We start from the raw sequence: 26,774 nt of genomic DNA on the forward strand, positions 1-26,774 counted from the left end.
ATCTAAAAGTGTGTCTTGCAGAGTATCTCACCATTACACAAACCTACTAATTAAACTATAACAAACAACATGTTCAAAGTTTGTCAAAGGTTGCAAGACAAGATGAGCTGCTACGATAATCACTATCAGTTCTAAGAAGAGCGTCACGCAGAGATAGCAGTCCTGCTGTCCAATCAGTGCTCTGCTGAAACCTTGATAACACTTTACCTGCTGCTCCATCAGGGGGGGCGATCTTCATGGGGTACGGGGGAACGTGGGCCGTGTCGGGCCCCCCGTCCTTGCAGGGGCAAGTGAAGGGGATGCGCTCCTGGTTGCAGGCAAACTTGATGAACTTGCAGAGCTCCTCCTGAGTGAACATCTCCAGAGCGGTCCAGAAGAACTCGATGTGCTGGTCGGTCTCCATAAGACCCACCTGATACATGGTGTGAGCCTGCAGAGGAAGAGAGAGCAGAGATTTGATAAATACTCCAAATACAAAATAATATGAAAATGAGGTGTTTCTCATGTAAACCTTACAATTCTGAAGGTCCAGAGCACGGTTGGATAATATGTGGGGGTGCTTCTACTTCCACTACATGCTTCCACTTCTTTTGTAATGTATTAAAACAGACTTCAATTGTCACTTTCACAAAGATGTATGTTGTTACCTTGAGGAACTCCAGGTTGATGTAAGGCAAGCCGCAGGTACGCAGCTCCATCTCAAGGGGGCTGAGCATGGTGAGAAGCTGCAGGGGAATGATGGAGCTCAGCCCTGCACGCACTGCTGTCATACACTCCACGTTTTGCAGCTCCCTCAGACGAAGGCTCCGCACCGCCCGCGCGTACACATCCTTATTCTCCCAGCTGAATACACACAAACAAACACACAATACATCCAGGATGAAGACAGCAAACTATAGGTGGGTAACTACAGTTTGAAAGAATGAATAATGACAAGAAAAGCCACACCGCATGAGGACAATCATCTGAGCAAGTTCCCTGTACCTGACAGTGAGGCTGCGACCTCCCTGACAAAGCTCCACCTCCTCGCCCGTCATGGTGACGTAGGTGAAGGTGCAGCAGGGCCGGCTCGGGGAGTCGGGGCTTTCTCCTGAATGGTGCTGGGAGGAGATCTCAGCGCACAGGGTCTCCAGCTCTGTCTCGTCACTCACCTGCAGGGTCAAAGAACAGAGGATAAAGTGAGGTCACTGGTAGGTTGATTTTAGCAGGGAAAGGAGCATAATACCAACAAGAAAAATGCAGAGGGTAGAATTACATGAGGAGCAAGATACAGTTCCCTTACATTTTCAAACTTTTTGACAAAGTTATAGGTGAGCACATCAGCCTCTTGCAGGTCCTGATCTGGGTCGAGGGACTCGCCAACCAGACCCTTCCAAAAGGAGCCCAGTAAGTCCAAAGGTAGCGGCACGTCTGCACGGATGGCGATACCCAGAAGCTGACCAAAGAAGTGCAGCAACTGTTCCTCTGCGTAGCTGATAGGACAGGGCGTCAGGATGTACTTCCCCTGAGGAAAGCAAAATACAATCATGATTCATTTTATAACATCTGTGATTAGCTGTGGTCTGCCAGATATGATCCTGTAGTCAGAGACTGTACTTTGGAATGGGATTGGAACTGAACACTCAGCTGTTTTGTTATGGCACTACAAAATGTCTAATATCAAAACTGTGAGGAAACAGTGAGATTTCAGGCAGTATCAGGTTATTCAGTCAAAAACAGAACATGTAGTCAGATACTGACAAACGTTACCTTGTTCCGGTTGGCTGCAGCACTGGGGCAGGGAAGCAGCAGGGAAAGAGCAGAACTCTGTAACTCCTTACACACCTGCCATAGGAAGTGTCTAAAGGAGCCACCTGGAGAGACAGTTTCATAAAAGCTAGAATCAGGTTGGAAAAACACACCAGGTCGGCAATTACAAGACTGCAAGGCAGCACAGAAAAAGATGTAAAAGGAGAATTTCTAACTTGTGCCATGAACTTCCTCTCCAGTGAAGCGGATGTTGAAGGCGTAGGTTGGGTCTCCCCCACTGGCCAGTTTCACACAAAGCTGGGATGATGGCATGCAAGACAGCTGGCGTGCTGCCTGGCAGAAGTATGTGTTCTCTGATGATCTGATCTCACCTGAAGGACACATGCAAGACACACATAGAGAATGTTTGCAAAGATCCAGTACAAGTGACATGAAACATTAAACATGTGAACAAGTGAAAGGATCAGCTACCTCCCACAATCTCTAGAGGGTCTAGTGTAATCTCTGGAGCTGCATGGTCAGCTGTCCGCTGTACCGTGGCGTTCAGTACTCTGTTCATTACGGTGACCTTAGTGTCATAGAAGATCAGACCTGTGACCAGTGGGGATAGAAGAAGTGGTGAGAGGGAAAAGGATCAGATTCATGTTGTTTTAGTCCAGTTCACACAGACAGATGTCCTAAATAGATCAAATACACTTATACAGCCACAGCACACTATCTTGGCTCAAACAGCCAGTTGTCCCCATGACCTGCTAGATCTGTGCTGAGATCTTTTGCTCACCTTTGGCCTCACATAACAGCGCTGCAATACTGTTCTGATAGGTGTGTGTTTGTCTCAGCTCCACCAGCGGCAGGAAGAAACTCTCCAGGGTGTTGTTGAGGGACTGTAGCAGAGCAAAGCGCAAGCGCAGGCTCTCCACAGGTACACCTTAAAAAACACACACAGACAAAGAAAAAGTTAAATATAGTTGACAAAGTGTACAGTCATGCTTCTCTAAACAGTGGTTTACTTACTTAGCAGGCAGGCCACACGTGGATCGGCAGCATCACTGGGGTCCAGGTAGACTTCATGGGGGTGTAGTCTGGCTGGTGTGATGGCCAGGTGACGACACAGCCTGTTGATGTACTGGACCAATGCTACGTCCATTTCCAAACTCCACTTCCTACAGGCCTTCTGGGCATGACGTGTGTCTATACAGGTGCACCTAGTACAGACGCACAGCTGATGTTAAATAGAGCTCCCGCTATTATGTTTAGTCATGTATAACTACATTACAATAACAGTCCTATTATAAAACATAATATCACATCACATTCAGTGATCAATACCTCCTAAATGTCACAAAATAGAGACAAATTAAACACACTCTGATCTGAAGTTTGAAATTTTTCAACAATTCCAATAGTGTACTTTGTCAAAGTAGGACAAGTCAAAAATCTGAGAAATAGTCTATTACTGAATTCAAGACTGATAGCTTGTTGTAATCCCTTCAAATTGGTGCGGTCCCTTTTAAATGAAGGACAGAAACTAAAATGCAAATTCAGGCGGATGTCACACTGCATTAAAACTCACGACTAGTGTGAAAATCAAGGAGGCAGCCGACATTAATTTAAAATTGCATTCTGTGCTTGTAAAACTTGATGAATCAGAAGTGACTCGTTTTTTAAAAATCCTTTCAAAATGTAATTTAATTGCGGGTTTGAAGATGACATGTTTTGTCAAAACAAAACTGCATGATCAGTTTCTGGAAAGCTAGTCTGTGTGTAGGATTTGGGTTACAGTAGACTGCGTGCTGGTTATTGAGGTCTGGCTCCCAGTCTCACCTTTCAAAGTGGAGGTCATAACCGCAAGCCAAAATTGCCCTCCAGACGCTGCGGATGTCCTGCTTGGCTCGGTCAACTGCAAATTTATGGAAGCCTTCTAGTGTCAGGTACTTCTCCTCTGGGACTAAAGAAAACAAACCAGTATGTGAAACAGCTCGCAGCTGGATTCAAAACAGGACTAAAATTTACCATTTGTAGTTTAGTTAAGCATCATAGTAGGGCTGCAAGCTTTGAATTGCCAAATTTCAATGCCAAATATAAGTGAGAGAAGGCAATGAAACCGCATGATTATTGCCAAACCTTCAGGTTTTTTAGCAGGAGATTTTTCCACATCTTTCTCATCAGGTCTGGATTTCTCTGGAGATTTTGGCTTCAGGACTGTCTTCTTCTCACTCAGTGCAGTCCTAGCAGAGACAAGCGGCCTGCAAATTTAGTTTAATTACTGGATCAAAGTGCAAATTCAAACTGTAGTGCAATAACTTACCTGACACTGTTGAGGACAGACTTTTCCTTGGTAGGAGGCTTGGTGATGGGCCTCTTGGTGCTCACTACCTTGCCTTGGTGCTGCTCTTTTCCTGCCTTGCTGTACTTGTTCTTATTGGGCTTGGGAGTGCCATACTTCCTTAGAATCTGGATAAAAACAAATTAATTTAACACATGTGAATGTACATAGAGTATTAAGTGTTAACAGCTAATTTGGGCCACCAAAATAAAGTCTATAGGCAACATCTGTATTTAAGTGTTATATACCTGAGTAAGTTGGTCCTCGAGGACTTTCTTGGGAGGCCGAACATTGGTGAAGAAAGTATGCAGTAGGTTGCCAGGGGTCTGAGAGTTGATCTGCTCTTTGCTGAGGTAAATGTCAGATACTTTAACTGGCTTGGCCGGCGTGAGGCTGAGCATCTGCTCTGAGTGCACACAGCTCTTAAAAATGTCTGTGAGGACATCTCGTGCTCCGGGAACAAGCTTGTCACCTTGACACATGGAGACAGATGGTTTAAGATTTTACACTGGCAGAATTAATGTCACTGTGAGAAAGCAGAAGATATCAGAGTCAAATACCAACCTCTGACTGACTTGTCCAGGAAGTAGTCTTCAAGGGCGGAGCTGCCTTGTGTGTCAAACAGGCTTTGGTTAACACTGGAGGCTGTGAGGATTTCCTCATTGGTCAACTCCATTAGTTCTTCTTCACCTTCCAGACTGGACAGGCCAATCAGGTCGCTGCTGTTAAAAAGACTGGCACGGATTTTTTCCACTTTGGCTCGAGAGCGAACCTATAATTAAAGAAAGACAAGTATATTCCCTTAGGTTTTGTTTATCTTTGCAAAAACACAAACAGATTAAATTTATTACGATGCTCTTAATTAACCCACCTCAATGACAGCATAGCCCTTGATGGGCCTTGCCATGACTGCATTGCTCTCCAGCGAGGTGACTGTGTGCATAGAACCCCCATCTGACACTGACGGCGTATCTCCACTGTCAAGAGGCTCCCCCAAGCTGCCCAGGCTCCCCAGACTTCCTGTACTACACAGGGAGGTATCTAAACTCTCCTGACTAGAAACAGTCTGGGGATCTTGGGGACCCTGCTGGGGGTACGTAACAGCAGAAGCTGCAGCAGCAGGGGTGAGAGGTGGAACAGCTGATGGCTCCTGATCGACAGAAAGTTCACTGGCAGTGCGGGAGACTCCCTGAGAGGAGCTGCAGATGGAGGTCTGGCTGGTAGAAGCTGAAGCACTCACACTCATGGCTGGAGTCACACTACTGGAGCTGTCAGGACTCTCAGGACCGCCATTGTTGGGGAAGGGGCGTTCAGGTTCAGGGCCAGCTTTGCCATCCTGAGGGCTAGAAACCCCAGCTCCAGCTTTGGGTTTCTTGGGGTCCTCTTCTTGCAAAGGGATGAAGACCTCATCTTTGAAGAGCCCTCCATGGGCATTGCAAGCTCTGCGGATAGCGTTCCGAACCACCGCCTCCTCCAGGTGCGTGGGGATACCTGAGAGCACCAATAGGCGACTGTGGGCAGTAGGACCCACCAGGGCCTGGCAGGCATCTGTCACTGCATCGCTGGTCACACTCAAGCCCTGGGGATCCTTATTGGCAAGATGTCGCAGGATCATCAGGAGAGTGAGGCAGCGGTGGAACCACAGCATGTCTTCAGGCTTACTACCTGCCATGTTCAGCAGGGCACTGTCGCTCTCTGACAGACGGGCACCTCCACTTCCCCTTTTCCCAGAGACCGCTGCTGCCACTGCAGCTGCTGCTCGCTCGCGCTTCATCTTCACCTTCTTACGTTTGGATAGCAGGCTGGGGCTCTGCGGTGTCTGGCCTGGGGACGATGACGAGGATGAGGAAGAGTCACTGAGGTTAGGGGCACTGGTAGAGGACAGGGCTCCAACTGAGGAGCCTCCAACATTGAGGGGAAGTGTCACCTCTGCCACAGCCAGACACACCTCCATTAGAGCGTGGAAATAGGTGGAGAACCGGCTCTGCTCGGCTCCCAGAGCCAAAGCAATACCTCCAGATGAAGACCCCCCTGCTGCAGCCCCTGCAGCCGTCCATCCCTGAGTCTCCCGGTCGTAGAGCTTTCGGAGTTCTGTCTGCAGGGCCATGAGTACTGCTAGGCAGGGGTTAAGCAGCAGAGCAATGGAGCTGGACAGGCCAGCAGGACTCTTACGCTGCTCCAAGTGGTGGATCTTCCGCAAGAGCTCAGCCAGCAAGTGAAAGATGAGTTCTTTGATGGAAGGAGCCAGATCAGTGGTCCAAAGCAAACCACCTAAAACATAACGTAAAAAACAATGAAAGTTTATATTGGCGGGATGTAAAATACAAGCTTTGAAAGTTTTCCTGTGATGTATGGTGTTAGTAGTGAAGAATAATCACGTTTCTTAACATTTAAAAGGTTGGTTAAATATATGGATAACTGAAATCGGGGACAAACTGTGAAATTAAGATGTGTTGTAATAAATGGTGTTCAACGTACCTAGCAGTTCTACCACCTGCAGCAGCACAGACGAGGGCACTGTGTCCAGCTCGTCCTCTGATCGCTCACTGCTCTCTCCCAGCTTCCACGTCAACAGCTGCTCAGCGAACGCCATGGCCAGAGGGAACTCCAGCGGCAAGGAGTGCAGCACCAGTACAGCACCAGGAGGGGGTGACACCCCTAGAATCAAGGCAACAGAATATTCAATTCCATTTTATGCTGATTATTTTTCTTATAAAATTCAGGTTAGCCTATATGAAGTCCTTTTGGGAATAAGATACTAACCCAGTTTGATGTGAACCTTATCAGTGGGGATGATAACAGAGGGGTATTGGTTGGTGGTGGGAGGGGGAGTAAGGCCTGTGTTGGTGGGTGAGGCATCCAGAGGATAACATACTGCCTCCATCAGATTTAGCTGGCCGTTTCTTCGCACTTTGTGACCCAGGCCATACACCATGACTCGTGCCCAGGGAGCCTTGTACAGGCTTGAGCTAATGGAGTGGAAAAGACAAGGGAGAAGTAAATATTTTTAGCAGGACATGAAGAGGTAAGAAATCTAGGTTCATCATGAATTGTTAAATTTGATTACTGCCAAGGGACTCACTCTTTGCGGCAGCCTAACTGGCTCTCCTTGCAGGATACGATCACAAATGCAGCACCTGGAAAGCTGACATCCATGCTAACCTTTGACTCTGTCACAGGAAACTCCTCAGATGTAAACTGCTCTGGTGCATTCTGTCGGAGTGAAAACATTTTTAAGAGAATATCAGCAACTTTACAAAGGCTGGCTGTGTATCCAGAGACAAGTTTATTAAATGAAGCACAGATTGGCAGAGCTGACCTGTAGGAAGCAGCAGATCTGCTTGGTGAGCTCCAGTAGGCTTTCTTCTCCTTGATGCAAGGCACGGGTGATGGCCACAGTCAGCCACTCCCGGATGGGCTGAGCGTTGCCCTGGTAGAATAGATCTGTGGGAGAGCAGCTTTGGCCCTGGAGGTTGTTAAGCAACGATTGGGCCAGGAGGATTGAACTAGAACTAATAGTGCCATCTGAAGGAAAAAAAATTAAGAGCAGTCAGCAGAAAAACAGAAATCCTTTTTTGGAAGGAGCTCACAGTGAGAGATCCAGTTATTCACAAGATACATTTACACTGACCAGGGAGAGGTGGAGCCAGCAGCTGATTAGACAGAAGCTGCAGGTGTTCCAAGGTGATGTCACGGATAGCAGGTATGTGGAAGAGACGGGTGAAGGTGTGGGGATTCTTGGGAGCAAAGATGTTGAGCAAGGCCATCCGGCAGTATAACCGAGCCAATGCACTTTCACAGCGAAGCAGTTCCCTAAAGCAAAGAAATAAAATAGATTTCACCTTGAGCACAAGTACAGGATGCATGTGTATAATGTTCCTTCCCATCATACTGTATGTTACCTATGAATTTGAATGTTGCTACTGTCTAGTGAGACTAAGCCATTAGCAGCAGTTCGTCGAGATCCAGCGGGAGGGCGCTCCAGCATCTCAATAGGGTACCAGTACCTCACCAGCACGCCCTCACTGCGCAGGTAGGTCTCCACCTGTACCAGCTCATTCACCTAGACAAACACACACACACACACACACACACACCAGTAAGAATTTATCTATGAGTTTTTGCTGATGACAAAACACTGCAGGATGAAGTATTGTACTTACAGAATCTACATCAAGCACAACTCCATGCAAACCAAAAGTCTTCAACATGCCCCGAATGGCAAACTTGGGCAGGGCTGTTCCCCCTGTAGTGCTGTTGGTATTGTTGCTATCTGGGCATCGGATGACGACAGTCAAGCCTGTGTTGAATAAGCAGATTATCATTGAGGTCAATGATATTGCAAAAATCCATAGTCAAAGAGCTGAGTACCATGTGTCATATTAACATTGTTTTAATACAGTGCTTTAAATGCTCATTTTAACTTAGTGAGGAGGTATAGTGATGTAGATGAAAGGTACCTTTGCGAACTTTATCAATAGTGAACTTGTTGGCCTCATCCTTGATATCCTCGATGGTAGGGAGGTAGAGGTCGCGCGGAATCCCGCCATTCTCTTCATAGAGGAACTCCACTGTCTGTCTTGCAATGTCAACCATGCCTGTTGCCATTGAAATGCACCACAGAGTGTCAAAGTTCCTCTTAGTTAACTTACTACATTAACCAAATGTATGCAAAAATTCAAAGCTTAAAGGATAGGTTTCTTGTCTTGAGCAAATGATGTGGGCAAAATGGGTTACAGTGTCCGTTTAATGTTAAGGTAATTAGCTATGTGTAACACTGGAATTTTCAGTCATGTTTAAATGACATTCATTAATTTTTTACCCAGTTGCAGAGCTCCTTTGATTTGGTCCAGCCCAGATTTCCTCTCAGCCTCATTACGAAACCTCCTACGAATTGTTGGGAACACTTTGGTCTCCCAGGCCTTTACCAGCAAGGCATAGTGGTCCTCCTAAGGTAAAAAAAAAAGTCCAATAAATAATGAAATATACAATAATAAAACATTTTTTTACACTGCGATTAGAGAATGAAAAGCCCACTCACTCTTGGGACATCATCATCATCCTCATCATCACTCTCATCATCTGCGATAGGCGGAGGATGTGGGTCAGGCCCAGAGGTGACCAAGTTCTCGTAGCTCAGCTCCACCTTGTAATGGCACGACAGGTCGCTGTTGTACTCTGGAGAGGGCAAACAGATGTGTTTAATGAATGTTACCAACTCAGAGACAAAATGACACACAAACAGTGTATCAGTGTAGTGCACTTCCTACATGCCCCCGAGAGATATTTATGCAAAATTAAAGAGGTAAAGGAAAAGCATGCGTGATTTAGGATAAGGCAGTAATGAAGTTGATAGACATACGTTGTTGGGTGACTGCCACTGCTGCGATCCGACAGGGGGGTCCATGGGAGCCAGAGTCAGAGGTAACACTTGCACCTGCGTCATTATCACTGTCTGAGGCCATGGCAAAGGGGAGTGCTTCAAAATTTGCACTTATTTCCTCTGCAAGGTCTACACATAAGTCAGCAGCATTCCTGTGTGCTTGGCCTTCTGCGTACGCAAATGGCCGGCTTCCAAAGTTGGCACGAATCTTTGAGTTCTACAAAACAGTGGAGAAACAAATTGATTAACTGCAGAAATCCCGAGGGAAAACTGTGTCACTGAAGCTGCAAAAAAATTATGAAGTATACGATATGGGTGCAGAGCCAAATTATAAGAGTTTACTTAGGTGTATGTTTCATGCTTATATTCTTATATTTATATTTCTTATGTTACCTTTGTGCTCATATTTGTACCTATATTTTTATTTTTCAATGTAAAGCACATTGAGCTTACTTGTAACAAAATGTGCTATATAAATAAAATTGCAATTAACTATAATTAAAATACAGAGTTTTCGAGGTCACATTAGCCAGCAGAAACCTACCTTCTTTTGAATGTGTACCAGGGGCCACATTCCGCCAGCTACATCCTCAAGGATGGGGCTGAGCCGCTGACCACAGTAGGTAAAGTAGACCCTCCCTTTAGGGGCCTGACCAGGGGGTGGAGGAGTGCCCTCAGAACGCTCCCAACCTATTCCAGCCACGTCACCTGTGTTTGTGCAAATGCAAGATTACCACCTGGATTTGTTGCAAAAGGACATCCTTTCAAATTTTGTCACTCTAGATAGAGCTCATATTAAGGAAGCAAGACGGGTTTTGAAAGAGGAGCCAGATAAGATTCAATGCTACTGAGGACTTCACAGTAGTTCAAAGCCATAGCATACAGTATGGCCTCTAGATTGACTAAATCAAACAAAAGAAACATTGTACATGGAGAAAAAAAAATGTTTTCTGTCTCACCAGGAAGTAGAGCCACATCCAGCCTGACACTCTTCCACTGGAGTAGACTGGAGCCATTATAATGCACTGCCCTACCATTACTGACACAGACAGACATGACAAAGACGGAACAACACATAAGAGAAGGATAGCAGTCAGAACTCCAGTGGGAGACAGAGCAGTGGGAAATATATCACAAAGATGGAATCTCTTAGTGTTAATATGTATGGAGGTGAACATACTTGTGAAAGAGACATGTGCCAACAGGGTTGGTCCATGCTCCATCTCGCTTCTCTGCTTCAGTGGCAAAACCAAAGGACACGATCGGCCCACTGTCCTCCTCAGAGTCTCCATAGGAGACAATTTCTATCTCCCAGTAAAAAGATGGGGCCTGTGGGGTCAAAGAGAAGCAAACTAAAGACTGTGGACAGGCAGAAGGATCAGAGCATGTTTATCTCACTAACACATGTTCAAACAATCTGAGATAGCAAAGATTAGTTCAGGAGTTAATTCTGCAGTGATATGCCCACCTGAACTGGTACAGGAGAGGTGGCGTAGATGAATGTGCCCCTTGGCAGCCCTCCTCCAGCACTGGGATCAGCCAAGAAGGTGACGGAGGTCAGACGGGATGAGAACATGCAGGCGCGGACTGGGGGGAACACTCTGGATGGACACCATGTAATCTCCTTGGGCTGGTGAGGCAAGCACAGCGGAGGGATAAGATTAGTGTGAACAACAAATCTGAATGTGTTTAATCTATTAATTACCGAATGGATTGTGCTAATGTGAAAATTCCTAATTGTAATAATCTTGCCTTTGGCTGACAGTCATTTAAAAACATGTTCAACCGAGTTTAGTGGTCTTCTATTAACACCAAAACTTTTTTTTTGAAAAGCTAGAGTTATCATGTTTTTCTCACTTGTGCTTGTTGTCAGTCACTGCAAAATATCTGGTAATGAAAACAAAAACTATACTAGAAATTTGAACTCCCACCTGGCGTCTGTCAGTCTGCAGTGGTGGAGGTGGTGGCCGAGCACAGTCCCGGTAAAGCATTCTCACTCTTTCACACTGAGCCTCAACCATGCCGAGGCGCTCCCCTGCACAAGATGACACAACTCTGTCAGACACATAGCTGCCAACAGCGTATGATGTGATACAAACTAAATATATTATCTTGTAATTGAGAGGTTTGGGGTCTTCAAATTATTTCATATGCCAGTATGTATTCTCACCAGGGCTACATTCTTGGGCAACCAGGTTGAGCACCTCAACAGCAGCAGGACACTGCTGGATGAACTCTTCACAGAAGGAGCTATCCTCCAGGAGCTGTGCCATCACCAAGCATGCCCTGAAAAATATAATCAAGAACCTTGTGATTTTTGTTCACTCTATGGTTTGGTGCCAAACGTCCATAGCATTTTCTACATCCTTATATCACATGATAAAAGTTACAGTGTAAAAGGGCTTCACATCACTGTTTACTGACCTGGTTCTGATTTCAGCCAGCAAGCGAACTGCAGCCATTACCGGGCTGGAGCCATCTCCTGTAGCTGGTAGAGATGTGTGAATGGAGAGACTGCCCTCTTGTGGCAGAAGCATGGACTGCACTGCTTGTACCACCTTTTCAGTGATTGACAGCTTGTACAGGGGGAGTGCCTGAGCAAAAAAGAGACAAGTGAAATTCAGGCTACTCCTTTGCATAAAAAGGTCTGCAGTTGTGTTTGATGCTGGAGCTCTTACCTCAGATCTGGGTGTGCAGAGGCGTGATATAGGTACTGTCAGGATATCTGAGGCTTTGCAAGCTTTCCTATACTCGCAAGAGGGGAATTTCACTGTTGCAATGCCCTCCTGCTCATTGATAGACATAACTATGCCCACGCTGCCCAGCACTCCTTTACCTACCACCTGCAGAGCAGAGGAAACACATTTCAATTCCAACATGTCAACGCTTTCAATGAAAAAGATGACGCCATGTTGATGTGCTTTTATCTATAATGCAAATTATGCACATGTGAGACAATGCGTGAGCATCGCATCTCCACTGATTTGCCTCCCTTAACTAACCTGGACCTCAGAGCCGATCTTAATGGTTTCTTTGAAGCCACCTAGGGCACAGAGTGCAGCAACCGCCTGCCTGCCAATGGCCTGAAGCTTAGCCAGTTTCCTGCCACTGCTGCTCCCATTCTCCAAAATACTCTCAGCGTACTTCCCCAGCTGAGGGATGAACATCAGCGCCCGGGAGAGCACCTACCACAAACACCAAGTGGGAAAGCATTAGGTTTAAGAGAAACAGCATCATATAGATTCAAATACATGCCAGCCAGAATAAACTATCAATTCTTAAATGATTAAATAACTGAAAACTCTCCACTAAACTTCTTTGTAGCAAGTTATCAGTTACCACTACCTAGAAAACAATTGTTATGAAGGTAGAAACATGATAATCCTTTACTTTTTCAGCAGTGGTGGTCCAGATTTGAGCGGTGTTGGACTCAGGAGCAGTGAGCAGACTATGCAGCAGAGCAATAACCTCAGCAGCCATACTGTTGGCGACATGGCCACTGATGAATGGCCTGACGGGGTCTGACCTGTTGAATGCAAGTTTTGCAGTCAGATATCAAAACCACATTCAAGACTAATAAGTCTGTCACAGACACATTTTGACCCAAACATGGTGTACTGATCTACCTATAAAGACAGACAAATCCACACGCACTCAGTGTCAGTATGCAAAAATAGTAATTATATGACTACTTGTTTATTTACCTGGCTAGGTCAGCGTTCCTGTCCCTACATACAGCAGTTTGAGCAGTTTTCTTCTTGTCACCAGTGGTGATGCCTCCAGCAGTCTCTTGGGCCAGTGTCTCCACAGGTGGACCGACACTAACTATCAGACCGGACTGGGCCCACTTGTTGGCCTTCCTCAGGGCAGCAGATGCTTCCTCTGTGATCACCTCACAGCTTCCACTCTAGAGACGGTTTAAAATAGGACAGCAGAGCTAAGGATGGCACTTTGAATAAAGCTACAGACACACTTCTTTTCACATTGGGAATATACGCTTTTAAATTCTGGGTACAGTTTTTTTTCAGCATTTCAAAAATCTTACTTTAGTCATGTCTCTGTCCATCTTGACTACCTTTTCCATGTTTGCTCCAGTGCCAAGCCGAAAAGGACGTCCCTCTGAGCTACTGCATTTTACAGAAGGTGGAAGAACAGATGTTAGGGAAACCAAGAGTAAGATCACTAATGTGAAACAAAAAAAAAAGATTTTTGGGGCAATCTTACCTGAGAAGTGGTTGTAAAACCTCATGAGATGACTGGTCCTCTCTCTTGTGAATGAAGATTGATAGCTTGCCATCAACCGCTTCTCCCTCCTCCCCAACATCCTCAGACTTCAGAGCTCCTTTGGAGCTGGCTCGGGACAGACTAGTGTCTGGCTCAGAGGAGCTGGGGGAGAGCAGCGTTTGGCAGCCTGGCAAAGAAGTAAAGAGTGTAAATAAAAGCATTAGCAGGAGACAGTATCCTCATGACTATGCTTATCTAGTTAACATGTTTTTGGTATTTCAATTTTTAACAAAAGAGCTTATAGCTTACAAGTTCCACTCCCACCACAAACATGTATTCAGTACTCGAAGTTGAGAAAGACTAACCTGGTACTACATAGTCTGCCAGCTTGGCTAGCAGCAAAGCAGCAATACGCGAGGCAGGGTCACTAGCATCTTGTTGCTCAGCATCTAGTGTGTTAATAGAGTAGCTCCATGAGGGCAGGGCCACATTACCACAGTCCTCCACACTCATGAGAGGCAGAGCAGCTCGGCATAGCTGCAGGATTATTAGTACCAGCTTTGGGGAAGGTCTCTGGTCAAGCAGCAGAGACAAGAGCTTAGAAACACATGCTGGCTGGCTCAGAATAGCTTTTCCTATGTGGCTCCTGGAATACAACAACAAATACATACACCATATAAATACACACATATACATGACAATACACATAACATGATATAAATAAGCACATGATATACACACATGACATTTACCTGGAAAGGTCATTGAGCAGACTGAGCACATCCTGTAAGGCATCATTGCCAGCTGCCTGATTCCCACAGCACTCAGTGGCTCTGGCCAGGTGATTGGTTAGCAGGCTGGACACCTGCCGTGCCAGACCAGAGTGCACTGCATCTGTAGACCCACCTATGAAGAGAGAGACGAATGATTATTGACCTATCATTAAAATATACCAGGTTCTTCTTGCCTGCACTAGATATTTAACACTTTTTTCAACACAAATATATTCCTGCCTGATAGCTGTTGACATTTGATCAGAGTCAGTAGCCATAAACTTAACATACAAGCAAGTATGAGCACATTTTACCTATTTTAGCTTCACTCCACTGGCTGCCCGTCCATTTTAGGATTCATTTTAAAATTATTTTATTTGCTTTTAAAACTTTGAATGGCCTAGCCCCACCTTACCTCTCTGAGCTGCTGCACCCCTACACTCCCAGGCGCTCTCTCAGGTCAGCTGACCAGCTGCTCCTGACAGTGCCTAAAGCTAGGCTTAAGCTCAGAGGTGAACAAGCATTTGCTGTTGCAGCTCAAAAACTGTGGAATGGATTGCCGCTGCACATTAGACAGGCCTCCTCAGTGTCTCATTTTAAATCTCTTCTTAAAACCCACCTCTTCTCTCTGGCTTTTGACACCATGTAGCGTGTTGCACCTTGTGTGAGCGGTGCACTTTATTTATTTTATTTTATTTGTTTTTATCTTATTTTATTTGATTTTATCTTATTTGATTTTATTACTTTCATCCTATTGTGTCCATCATTTTATTGTGTTCTGTTGTGCTATTTATTGTGTTTGGTTTTTTTTATCTTGCTGTGCAGCACTTTGGAAACCTTGTGTTTGTTAAAATCGTGCTGTATAATTAAAGTGGATTGGATTGGATTGGATACCTTCGACCTTCTCCCACTCGATGCATCGGTTGGCTAGCACCTGGAAAGCAGCCCAGGCCATGGTGGCCACCTTCTGCTTTTTGGTCTGCTTCTCGTTTGAGCTGCATTCTCTTTGACCACTCAAGCTACATAGACTATCCATGAGCTGAACCAGCCCACTCCGAACCAGGCACTGCTCCTCACTCCTATAGTAACACAGATAACAAATGAGGGTAATTTGTGCATCTGGTAATACAGGAAGAAATGAAAAGAGGAATAATGCAACATGAATTCTCTTGCCTGGTGTAGGGGATTGTGCAAAGCAAGCCAATACTGTTGGCACAGGCAATAGGGTAACGCGCACACAGTGACACTACAGATGTCATGGTCTCTCCAAAGGCCTCCTGCACCTGCTCTACCATTCCACCACAGGTCAGCTCCTCAATTCTGGTACACAAACACAGATGTGTAGAGTAATCACACAATCAAACATTTTTATCTGAGAACATCAGAATGTTTTTGTGGGTTAGTGTGTGTGTGTGTGTGTGTGTGTGTGTGTGTGTATGTAGGGTGGAACTGTGGTAGACAGCGGTTATAGCTCCCTTCTCTTACCTTGGGCCTCCTTGCAGTACCATAGTGACAGGCCCCACCAGGTGGGTGACCCCACCCACTCTGACAGCAGCAGTGAGTAATTCTCTCATATGAACAAGTGCCTGCTTCCGTGTGCTGCCACGTCTCCAACGTGTCTGCGCGGCAGACAGGAAACTGCTGCTTGACACCTACAGAAGGTATAAAAGATCTCAATGTCAGACCGGAATTTACCATGATTCTCATGCAGATATGGCAACAGACAACTCAGTTAAAAAAGGAGTGAGTGATGAGTAACAGACTAACAGCCTGGTCAGGTGTGGTCCCAATAAAAGCAAAGAGCTGTCCCAGCAGCACACTGTATGTTGGCTTGTCACGGCTGTCCTCGATGGCCAGAGATTGTAGCAGGGTAAATGAGCTGCTGCGATGACTGGTAGGGTGGTGTCGCCTCCTACAGGTACAAAAGAAAACAAGGAAAGGCATATACTCAACTTTGATTTATTCCAATAAGCCTCTAACATTAAATCTATTAAGCAGAAATAGAGAAATACCTTTGAGTAGCGTGTGTAAATTCCAAGTCTTGGTTAGCAATCATCTCCAAGTCAGAGGGTGCAGACATGCTACGCAGGAAGACAGGCTGCTTCACCATGGGCATCACAGTCTTGGCATCTGACACTGACTTAGAGGCTGACACAAAAAATGACAATTGAAAATAAGCCTAAATCACTGGCGAACTGAGTGATGGAAACATTGATACACAGAAATAAAACCTGTGATACATTAAATTCAGACCGCTTTGTCAATTGAATCAATAGAGACAACAGAACAAGTCTCTAATCCCGATTCTGCAGTCCCACAAGGGTTAGTTTAGTAATTAACTATTAACGGAAGATAACTGATAAAAAGATGATGTGTACCTGCCCCTGGTGTGCCAGCAGGTGTGGTGGTCAGACTTCTGCAATGTGGAGCGATGGTTACATGTAGCAGCAGCTCTGTGCGGTTCATCAGACTCTTCACCAGTGCCTTAGTTTTAGCCAGTGGGGTGCTACTTCTGAGGTGCATGGTGTTTACCTCCTGAAAGAACTTCTCCCTGTTGGTGCAGATGCATAATGTTACAGCATGGACTGACCCATGACTACCCAGGTGGTGTTGTACTAATTTATTTCAAATTACTTGCCTCAATGCAAGAACAACATTCTCCAAGTCACTAAAATCAAGTGGGACCTCCTTCAGGGAGCAAAGTAGTTCCAGCTCCTTAATTTTGTTCTGGCACAAAAGAAAATAAATAAATAAATCATGAATATCGCATCAAATTGTAGTGGTAACACTATAATCTCTTGAGAAAAAGTTGTAAAGTGTGTATGGGGCACGGTACCTCAAAAAAGTGGTAGTCGTGAAAGAACGGAGTGTTGTTCTCTAGTTTTCCCTGCTGGGCCTCCTCTGCCTCATTCTGCCACTTCTGCTCCAGTTCTGCTACACTCTGAAAGCAACACAGAAGATAATTAGACACAGAGTTAGACACTTATTGGTGCTGTTCAGGTTGGTAGCTCAATTTACTTTTGTTAGCTAAACTTGGGTCCTTTGGACAACCTTAACCTTAATAACATAATCTACTGACATAACCTGTTCTGGTGTTTTTAGTAATACTCTCATATTTTATTTTTTAGTAAGTTTATGACAGTAGGTCACCTGCAGCTGACGCTCCATTGCATTGATCTTCTTGAAGGTCTCAGCCATGATCTTACAGACCAGGTCATACTCCTCTACGTGATCCTCACGGTACTGGTAGTTGACGAGTGACTGGAGAGCATCCACCAGGCTTAGATGTTTTATGACACATGATACAATAACCTCCTCCATAACATCTGGCCTGATCACCTCCCTTCAAGAAAAAAATAGTTAAGTGTAGAAGTTATGCTTTTGACAAGAAAACAGTTTGACTATATTGAGGGTATGCATAAGCTTAAAACTTTTTCAAGTGATATCACCTTCCTTACCAAAAAAAAAAAATGCTCACAAACTAACCAAACACAGTATTGCTGCAACACTGAGAGGAAAACGAACAAAGGCAACCACAATCACAAGGACTTCAAAAATATTCTGATCAACTGTGGACAGGTTTGAAAAATTTTTTGATTTCTCACACTCATTGAGAAAACTGTGATCTTAGTTAGTTTAAGTTATGTAGAAAGTATCCCTTAATGCTGCTTGGCTCCTCCTTAGCTTTGCCATCTTAGAAATGTTGTGAATGCATTAATGGCAGATGTTGAATATTTGCCACTCAGGAGGAGTGATCATTGCGATGTTACATGCAAACACTTATACTGTGATAGCATGACCCTCCCTCTTACTTGATGCTAGGACGAAACTGTGGTCGAGCCCTTCCAGACACCTCTCGTAGTCTACCCATGATGCCAGGAGGCAGGCGTATACGAGGCAAATCAAAGTAGGCCCCTGGCATAAGGCCTGGGGGTGGAATGAGAACATCAGAGGGGTAGGTGAACTCCCGGTCCTCCTCAATGGTCAGGGGCAGAGGTGAGGGGCTGGGTGTGAGGGCAGGAGAGATTGCACCGTTTGCTTCCACTTGCCACTGACACCTGAGGAAAAAAAACAAAGGTTGTCACCAATCTGCATTCTTTTAGAAGGTTTCCCCCTTCTCCTTATAAATGTGGATAATATAGTATATATGTACTTGTTGTGTCCCCCTACAAACCACTGAAGATATGTTTTAATTCTCATATTGTACTATATTTATCACATTGACAATCGCTACCTGGGTGGAGTTTTTAGGATATTTTTATTTAGCTGTGTCACCTTTGCAGGAGCTTTGAACAGAGCAAATCATGGCAAGCATCCTCCTCTCTTGTCACCTCCGGCCCATTATACAGAATGCGGAGCATTGAGCAGGCTAGCACTGACAGGCCGAGTGCAAGGTCTGCCAGGAAGGGAAGGCCTCCAGAGACATCCTCGGATGACTCCTGTAATCAAAACCACAAGAACATTTTCAGAATAATCTGTTGTGCATTATGTTCCAAACTGGGACATGCCAATGTTACCATGTTTTACCTGAGCTCTGACAGTGCAGGAGAACCCCCACATGGCTTTATCAGGGGTGTTGTGTTCACGCCCACTTCTCATCTCAAAGGAAAAGGTCACGGTGTCACCTTCAACCTACAGCAGGACAAGAAAATAAATGTAGCTCTTCAAGACTGTGCTTCGCTGTGTGTGTTTGTGCTCAATCTGTCTATGTGCTATACAGGTTCTTTTACCTTGACAAGGTCTTTGGGCCATCCTGTCCCCAAGACACTGCGACTGCCATATCCCAGAGTGTTTCCTCCATATTCTGTTACTTTACGACTGTTTGTGTTGGGACCAGCGTAGATAACCAACTAAAATATCAAAGAATACGTTTAGAGTGGCACAAAATGCATGTAACAGCTACAAAAGGATGAATGCCATTTAGCCTGCAGCGTACTGTGAAAGTCAATACCTTGTCGTAGTCATACTGTGAAGAGCAGCGGGAATCAAAACGAAGGTACAGACAGCGGGCTCCTGGGATGTGTACAGTCTCCTTGAACTTATAGTTGTCTCGCACAGGATGCACAGTCTCTACTGTCTTCCCAGCAGCCCATGGGGCAGGGATCTTCAGTCCAGTCAGGAAACCTGGCTCCTCACGTTCATCAAGAATTCTAATATTAAGAATAAGGATACAAACAGATCACAACCGATACAGTTTTCTGATACCCTGCTATAATCAGGATAAAATCAGATGTGTCTCATTAGAATACAAAATTACGCAGAAAGGGCTTCAATATGTAATCAGATCGATTAAGGATTGACAATCTTTTTGGTGGACCTTCTGAGAACTTACTTGTCATCAGCAGCAGATGCCTTCGCCCCCTGCCCTAGAGAGCCACCCATGAGTGGAAGCTCTTCAGTGAAAAGTGGAGACTGAGTCTTTAGTAACAGGGCAGTCTGGAAAACAGAGTGTGGAAAGATTCTTTAGTGATGACTGCTTTTCCTACTCAAGGAAAAACGTTTTTGTCTTTTGGACTGGCAAGACTCCAACCTGGCTTGTGTAGAGGACCAGCTGGACTAACTGAGGCATGAGGGCGTCAGCGAGTGTTAGGGTCTGCAGGTTGGGGTGCATCAGAGAGGTGAGCAACACTGGCAGCAGGTGCCCCAGCATGGTGGCCTTGGTTACCTGTTCCAGGCCTTTCAACCTGAGGATAAAAAGCAACAGGTGATGTATCTGAAAATAAGAGAGATTAGGTAGGTTGAGGCGTTAAAATAAAAGCAGGGTGGAAAATTATCACCAGCCAATGTGATTTAAAAAAAAACAACAAAAAACAAAACTACGGCCATAAATGATTTTTTGTGCACTCACTCAGGATTTTTGAGGAGGCTGCAGCATTACTCTGGCTTACTTAAATCTTGTTTCACTGTGACATTGTGCATTAGAGCCACATAAGCAAACAAATGTCTGTTATTTAATTGTGTCAGTTACATTATGGTTTCATACAGTTGACGGCACAGATTAACTTAAAAAACAAAATAAAAAGAAAAAACATCTGCTCATGCGGTATGTGTATGGCTGGTTGACCGATAAGATAATTTTCCTGCCCTGCAAAGCTAATTTAAAGTGGAGTTAAAAGTTCACCTGGTTTCCCTGTCAGGGATGTCGCTGTTGATGAGAGCTGTGGTCACCTGCTGCAGTGTCTCCAGCACCTCATCACATCCCACCAGGATCTTGGTTGCTAGGGACAGGATGCTGCTTTGCAGCTCCTGAGGACCACACACAGAATATGCCCACACTTCGGTAACACTGTTTCCAAGATTTTAAGTGATCATACAGTATCTCTTTCATGCAATATCAAAGGTGTACACACATCACTACTTTATTTTTATGTCTGTAAATTAAAAAAACCTCCATATTAGAAGCACAATCTAAGCTGCTTTCATCCTTTTATCGACAACCATGATAAGCAATATTTAAAAATAACACATCCTTAGATAATATAGCACTGCAAGCTGATATAGATAAAACCGCAATGAGCACAAAAGAATATCCATGTCCCATTGCTCCGTTTTGTGGGTTGCTCTCTCACCGACAGTCAGGCAGACAGACTCCACGAGGACAGAGGTAGGGGTATTAAAGGGGATGTTTACCTGTACCTTCATTGTTTCCCCTTGTAGGGAGCTGTCACTGTCGTCGTTATCATCTGGACGGATAAGAATGGTGTTACTGAGAAGGTGGTTCTGAACAGCCATGAGGTAGCGCAGACAAGGTGAGACCACCTACAGAGAGGGAAAACCATGTCAAATTGGTACAAGTGCACTCAGACAAACCATGTGATCGTGGTAAGCACAGATGGCATTTAGTGCTGCTGAACAGATATGCATACTGGCACAGTGGAGAGCAGTTTCTGGAAGTCGTCTCGGGCAACAGTCTGACATTTGGTAATGACGAGACAGGATTCCCGGACTACTGTCTTGAGGATACAATGCAGCAGCTCATCACTCAGTCTGTAAAAGAGAGAGAGACACCTTAAATAATTAGATAATTATAGGGACCTAACTTAGGTTTTTAATACATGACATTGTACTATGCTAATTATCAAACGCATAATTATAAAAATTATATTGCACCATATAGTTACAGGGTTGCTGCTTACCTGTAGTGGTCATCTTCTTCACTTCCAAATCTATTCTTCTGCAGTTGGTCTGCCAAGTTGGTAAGGATGACATCACGAAGTTGAGAGAGGCCACTGTTCCTTTCACCTGAACATCACACAAACACACACCATGTAAGTAACTTTCACAAAAAAAGTTGAAAGTGACAGTTTTATTAAAATCAATGTCTTTAATAGTCACCTTCAGTTAGAACTAGTTTCAGCAGTTTGTTGAGTTCAGCCTCCCCTTGATACAAAGTATTCAGGCCTGAGCTACAGACAGAGAGGAAAACAAAGATTTGAATATAATTTTTATCACTGGTTATATAAAACACCATTTTAACTGTTATTTTCATATATATAGTAGACTATATTTGGAATTAATTACATGTTAAACTCACCTAATGGCCAGGCACACCTCTCTCTGGATCTCTGCTCCTATCTGATCAACTGGAGCCATGAGTAGCTGCCACAGGAGTAGACCTGACCGTCGCACACTCTCCCTGTTCTGCTCTGACTGAGGATTGAAAAACCTAAACACAACCTGGAGAAGACAGACAACACCAAGAAATAAATGAACTAACTCAAATGATACATATACATATATATAAAAGCTGTCACCAGCTGCGCCTAACACTGACCTGGAACACGACCAAAATACAGCGGATGATGCAGGTATCTCCGTTGACCATGGCCTTCTCCATAATGTCACAGATGCTGCTGAAGTGACGGGCCTCTATGGGATGTTGTTTGCCTAGCAGGGCTCCGAGGGGCAGGCTGTTGCTGCTGGCTGCCAACAGATTGAGCTGGTGGATACACATAGCACCCACATGATGAAGTAGCTGGTTGATCACCTCGCCAGTGGTCACGGTTTCCTCTGTGAAAGGACAAGTAAAACAAATGATCACATCTCTTCTTTGACCTCATTTTAAGAGTCTCTGGTGGTTTCAGGGTAGTTTTCGTCTACCTTTGGGTTCTTTGATGACATGGCTCACTCCGAGCCTATGGCACACATGATGAAAGGCTTGGTTCCCAGGGTTGCACCACTGATCTATGTAATCACTGGAGCAGGTCCAGATCAAGTTGTTCAGTGCATCGTAACATGCTCCTACAAAGCAACATGTCAGAAAAATAAATGTCAGTTGGCTAAAAAACGGAGTATATGACTATCCTATATAAATTGAACATATAGCAGTCCAATGTGACAAAAGCTTAGCTCACCTAGCCCTGCCACCTGGGCTCCCCTGCCTAGAGAACTGCCAGGAGCATCAATGAGGTCTGCGCGGCTGCTGAACTGACCATCAGCCAGGTTAAAGACCAGGCTGGAGGCTAAAACTGGACAAAAAGGAAAAGTTAAGTTGACTCATCATTGACAATATAGTCCAAAACATTGCAGTTCTTTTGGTTTCACCACTAAACTTTTAAATCATTAATTATGTAATTTACAGTATTTCACAAGTGCTTGTAAGGGTCTATATTAAAATGTTATCTTTGCTACATTTAACTATGTAATGCACTCAAACTTGATAGCTATGACTGTATATCATGATTCCTCACTTAGGACTTCTACCAGAAATCAGACTATAATCAAAACATTTGATATCTACTAACAGCTAAACTTGATGTGAAAACTCAAAGTATACTATAGGAAACTGGCAGGAATGTCTGTGTGTGCTCTTACTTTTGAGCGAGGACAGGCTGCTGGTACCCCCAAACAGGGAGCGTGTGGCAGAGCTCCCAGATACACCAGGAGGTGAGACCAGCATCACTAGATATGTTCCACACACATACATTGGGGTCTTTCTTAGAGTCTTCAGAGGGAGTCCACAGCTAGTGTTGACAGCTATGAAAAAGTGAAAAAGGAATGTAAGATACGAAAAGGTTTGATAGCCATAAGGATCACATTAATTGCACCATAAGGCATATATCATTTCTTGATGACTATATTCTGCTAATGAATTACCCGACTGTTCTTCTTTGACAGTGTTGGTGATGGCAGAGCCTGTGAGAGCAGCCAATGTGGCAGAATGGGAGGCCCGGAAGCGTGACATTCGACTCAAGAGAAGTTCATTCAAGCACTTGGAAGACTCGCCTTCCTTGCGAGTTAGAATAACCCTCTCCTGCAAGATGTCTGCGACGCACAACCCTGTCTGTGTCTGCACCATGGACACGGGGGACAAAAAACATCAAATATGGAAATATGGTAATGAACAAATGGAATACCTATGAATCTACTGTATATCTGAGAGCATGTGGTACTCACCGACAGGTGAAAGACATCCATGAAGACAGAGTGGCCTTTCTGTGTCTTCTCGTTGAGACTGGCTGGGGACCAGACCCAATACAGGTAGGTTCCATCTGAGCAGAGGTGCAGCGTGGTCATGCTGCTGCCCACCGGGAAGTGATGGGCTGGCATGGGCACAATCTGGCACACCTGAAAATGTCACAGTGAACATTAGCTTGGGTTATGGCTACACTTGAATTTCAATAGAATTTTTAAGAGCTGGATTTAATGAGACCACATCCCTGCATGGTCACAATTAGTCTGAACACTGCTTTTATATAAATTCATTCATATACTATATGCATGTCCATACTATTCCCAATCCTGCATTTTGAAAATGATACAAGACAGATCATGTAAAATATAGTAAATGATTTCACATCTAATATAAAATAGTGGCATAACGGAACAGTACCTGGAGGGTGAAGGGGTCAATGACCTGGCACAGCTGATGAGACTTGGCATCGAAGGAGGAGGGACGATGGAGGAGGCGACCACTGCTAAACACCACCCACCCGGGCTCCAACTCTTCATTTCGACAGTACACAAAACCCCTGCACAAACACAAACACACGGCATTCATTTCTGTACAATTTAAATACTCCATTTTCCTATTTAAAACATGGACATTTTTGTCAGAGACCCAGTTGAGACACTTGAGAGTAAAGTAAATAAATTGAGTTGAGTAGCAACAAAAAAATCACATCACATTACATGTATACATTATCTACAAATTGATTGTGTTTAAATTCTATGCAGTCATTAAATTCCCACTTCGTTCCACGGAATTAAGCATCCTGTTTACCCTATTCAGTGCTGACCGTGACAATTAATTCAGAGAACTATATATCCTTCAAGAACAGCTTTGGCGTGCCGGTTAAAAGCAATTATAGGTCTATAAATCAAGTTGTTTGTAGGCCATTGCTAAGAATTGTGCAAGTTGCTGTAGGTCATTTAATTTTGGTTCCTAGAGATACTTCTAGCATACAATTATCAAACTCACGGGCCTAAAACTGGCACATGAATCTTTTCTGCAAGCAATACTACAAGTGAAAGAAGTGAACTCTGGGCCCTCTGAATTCTAAAAACACATTGTGGAAGGAAGCTGCCTTTGGCTTGCAAATTGGGTAATTTGCTACCACAGTATGGAATTAAGATGCAGGGCACACAATGCCCTTTTGTGTCTTTTAAAATCAACTGAGTCAATCAAAGACCGCTAGGGACGATGTGACTGTGTGTTGCAGATATCAGTTTAAGAAAGTCCAAGAAATATTTAGCCCTACTGTTTCTTTGGGATGAGTAAGTCATGAGGGATATTTTTAGTGCTTCACTCTCTCTTTCTGTCTTTCTCTTTTGCTATTCTCTGAATGCTGCGGATAAAGAAAGGCAGGCGGGAGGGAGTGTCATATTACCTCAGTGTTCCATGTAAGCCAGAGCCCAGCTTGCTGAGTCCTCTCCCAGAGGAGTTAGTGGTATACAGATAGAGCCCGTCTGTGGCTAGACAGCGCCCCAGGTCAGTGTCTGCGAGACACGGGGACAAAAAGGATTCAAAAGGAGGGTAATGACGGACACAAGACAGATGATTGGGATGAAAAGTAGAGGGAGGGATCAAAAAAGGAGTCGACAAAACCAGGTGAGAGAATTGGGATGCTAAACAAGGCAGAGGCGTCTGTTTACTTTGCTTGGTTTTTCAAATTTAAGGATTGCGTTGCTTGCAGAGATAAAGGCAAACAGACTCAGGGCTGGTCTAATGTCAGGTTAGCTTTAAATATAAATATGCAAACTTGCTTCATGGCCCTGATCAGCTTCCGTCACTCTACAAGGTCAGCTAATCGATAGCTCTAGAGTGAGTCATCTCTATCTCCTCCTCTGCTTCATCCCCTGAACCTCTCGCAGTCACAACTCCTATCGCTATTTTCACGATAAGCCTGAATGTTTTCACTATATGTATTCATATAACATACAGGGAAATGAGGCCAACTAAGCCTTCTACAAGGTAATGCACTCTCCTCCATCCATCTTTGTTGGGGTTTCAAACATTTCATGGTATGCACTTCAGAAAAAGTGAATTATAAATAATCTAAAGGTGAATAAATAAATCAGAAAGGACGACAGTATTATGATGGCAAGTAAGACAAGTATAGTCCTCTCTACAATCCACAAGCCAGACAACTAGATACAGTATGTAGGCAAGACATAATTCCAGCACATGACAGACCTGCACCTGCTGTGACCTACTCTTCAAATCTTTTGGTTTTACAAATGCAGAAGTAAAGCACACAACACGGGGCAAACATGATAGCCATCACTGAAAGATATCAGTTAACAGTTTCAAAAGTACATTCGAAGGGTTTTTACCTTTACTCTCCGCTCCTCCAGCAGAATTATCAGGTGTAGGTAGCATGTCCTCAAAACCCCAGGACACACTGTGTTTCCCCCCCAAGAGGCAGGATGGAGAGCCTGGGCCTCCTTCCAAGAGTAAAAGTCTGAACCAGGAGAGATGCAGGATGGTTACATGTCTAGAAAGTCACTAATAATTATCATTATTATCAGGTGAACCAAAGTCATATCCTAACCTGTACAGGACATCTGACACAGGGAGCTGGCCCAGATCAGTTTGTTTCTGCAGCAGGTGAACTGTGTGGATGAAGGTCTTCAGAGATCCCCTGGAAAATAGTTTGGCAGGTTAGTGAGGAAGCATCAGTATGAAACAAAAGTGAAAGCTCATTGTTACGCCTTTCTGAGACCATAAGTAGAATCATGCCAAGCTTGATTAATGTGCTGGGAATTATAATGCAATATTTATTTTTAATCTGAATAAATGTGCAGTGTTCATTTACTGCTTCGCCTCATCCAAGAATTAACTATTAACAGAGCACATTGAGGAAATTCTATATTCACA

General features: G+C 44.4%; 1 protein-coding gene across 2 annotated transcripts in view; it reads right to left on the reverse strand.

The window, feature by feature from the left end:
* The window catches only part of LOC121903635 (probable E3 ubiquitin-protein ligase HECTD4), a 36,368-nt gene that overhangs the window by 1,671 nt on the left and 7,923 nt on the right, over nt 1-26,774 (reverse strand). Inside the window, exons 3-75 of one of the 2 annotated variants that reach the window (XM_042420856.1) lie at nt 26,449-26,538; nt 26,231-26,358; nt 25,285-25,393; nt 24,288-24,426; nt 23,852-24,022; nt 23,552-23,744; nt 23,270-23,431; nt 22,810-22,923; nt 22,556-22,696; nt 22,230-22,465; nt 21,990-22,132; nt 21,791-21,861; nt 21,592-21,697; nt 21,322-21,442; nt 21,092-21,214; nt 20,577-20,701; nt 19,986-20,139; nt 19,788-19,891; nt 19,407-19,605; nt 19,186-19,305; nt 18,983-19,087; nt 18,731-18,894; nt 18,268-18,513; nt 17,606-17,798; nt 17,292-17,396; nt 17,094-17,182; nt 16,834-17,006; nt 16,468-16,603; nt 16,223-16,367; nt 15,941-16,107; nt 15,629-15,775; nt 15,350-15,534; nt 14,435-14,588; nt 14,048-14,328; nt 13,683-13,869; nt 13,504-13,585; nt 13,163-13,365; nt 12,849-12,984; nt 12,461-12,643; nt 12,137-12,301; nt 11,883-12,052; nt 11,629-11,744; nt 11,390-11,493; nt 10,927-11,088; nt 10,639-10,787; nt 10,418-10,497; nt 10,003-10,166; nt 9,438-9,675; nt 9,117-9,253; nt 8,898-9,024; nt 8,536-8,673; nt 8,239-8,375; nt 7,978-8,138; nt 7,707-7,888; nt 7,395-7,600; nt 7,158-7,288; nt 6,839-7,044; nt 6,554-6,733; nt 4,947-6,346; nt 4,640-4,847; nt 4,324-4,547; nt 4,058-4,203; nt 3,874-3,977; nt 3,574-3,697; nt 2,764-2,954; nt 2,531-2,677; nt 2,221-2,340; nt 1,965-2,120; nt 1,750-1,853; nt 1,283-1,504; nt 985-1,151; nt 648-843; nt 208-430 (exon numbers count right to left, since the gene is read on the reverse strand). In XM_042420856.1, the coding sequence (XP_042276790.1) occupies nt 208-430; nt 648-843; nt 985-1,151; nt 1,283-1,504; nt 1,750-1,853; nt 1,965-2,120; nt 2,221-2,340; nt 2,531-2,677; nt 2,764-2,954; nt 3,574-3,697; nt 3,874-3,977; nt 4,058-4,203; nt 4,324-4,547; nt 4,640-4,847; nt 4,947-6,346; nt 6,554-6,733; nt 6,839-7,044; nt 7,158-7,288; nt 7,395-7,600; nt 7,707-7,888; nt 7,978-8,138; nt 8,239-8,375; nt 8,536-8,673; nt 8,898-9,024; nt 9,117-9,253; nt 9,438-9,675; nt 10,003-10,166; nt 10,418-10,497; nt 10,639-10,787; nt 10,927-11,088; nt 11,390-11,493; nt 11,629-11,744; nt 11,883-12,052; nt 12,137-12,301; nt 12,461-12,643; nt 12,849-12,984; nt 13,163-13,365; nt 13,504-13,585; nt 13,683-13,869; nt 14,048-14,328; nt 14,435-14,588; nt 15,350-15,534; nt 15,629-15,775; nt 15,941-16,107; nt 16,223-16,367; nt 16,468-16,603; nt 16,834-17,006; nt 17,094-17,182; nt 17,292-17,396; nt 17,606-17,798; nt 18,268-18,513; nt 18,731-18,894; nt 18,983-19,087; nt 19,186-19,305; nt 19,407-19,605; nt 19,788-19,891; nt 19,986-20,139; nt 20,577-20,701; nt 21,092-21,214; nt 21,322-21,442; nt 21,592-21,697; nt 21,791-21,861; nt 21,990-22,132; nt 22,230-22,465; nt 22,556-22,696; nt 22,810-22,923; nt 23,270-23,431; nt 23,552-23,744; nt 23,852-24,022; nt 24,288-24,426; nt 25,285-25,393; nt 26,231-26,358; nt 26,449-26,538 (12,515 nt within the window). Of the gene's footprint in view, nt 1-207; nt 431-647; nt 844-984; nt 1,152-1,282; nt 1,505-1,749; nt 1,854-1,964; nt 2,121-2,220; nt 2,341-2,530; nt 2,678-2,763; nt 2,955-3,573; nt 3,698-3,873; nt 3,978-4,057; nt 4,204-4,323; nt 4,548-4,639; nt 4,848-4,946; nt 6,347-6,553; nt 6,734-6,838; nt 7,045-7,157; nt 7,289-7,394; nt 7,601-7,706; nt 7,889-7,977; nt 8,139-8,238; nt 8,376-8,535; nt 8,674-8,897; nt 9,025-9,116; nt 9,254-9,437; nt 9,676-10,002; nt 10,167-10,417; nt 10,498-10,638; nt 10,788-10,926; nt 11,089-11,389; nt 11,494-11,628; nt 11,745-11,882; nt 12,053-12,136; nt 12,302-12,460; nt 12,644-12,848; nt 12,985-13,162; nt 13,366-13,503; nt 13,586-13,682; nt 13,870-14,047; nt 14,329-14,434; nt 14,589-15,349; nt 15,535-15,628; nt 15,776-15,940; nt 16,108-16,222; nt 16,368-16,467; nt 16,604-16,833; nt 17,007-17,093; nt 17,183-17,291; nt 17,397-17,605; nt 17,799-18,267; nt 18,514-18,730; nt 18,895-18,982; nt 19,088-19,185; nt 19,306-19,406; nt 19,606-19,787; nt 19,892-19,985; nt 20,140-20,576; nt 20,702-21,085; nt 21,215-21,321; nt 21,443-21,591; nt 21,698-21,790; nt 21,862-21,989; nt 22,133-22,229; nt 22,466-22,555; nt 22,697-22,809; nt 22,924-23,269; nt 23,432-23,551; nt 23,745-23,851; nt 24,023-24,287; nt 24,427-25,284; nt 25,394-26,230; nt 26,359-26,448; nt 26,539-26,774 lie in introns of both variants that reach the window. The other variant, XM_042420855.1, reaches the window with a different exon arrangement.

Source organism: Thunnus maccoyii, chromosome 9, assembly GCF_910596095.1.
Source record: "Thunnus maccoyii chromosome 9, fThuMac1.1, whole genome shotgun sequence".
NCBI classification, from domain to species: domain Eukaryota; kingdom Metazoa; phylum Chordata; class Actinopteri; order Scombriformes; family Scombridae; genus Thunnus; species Thunnus maccoyii.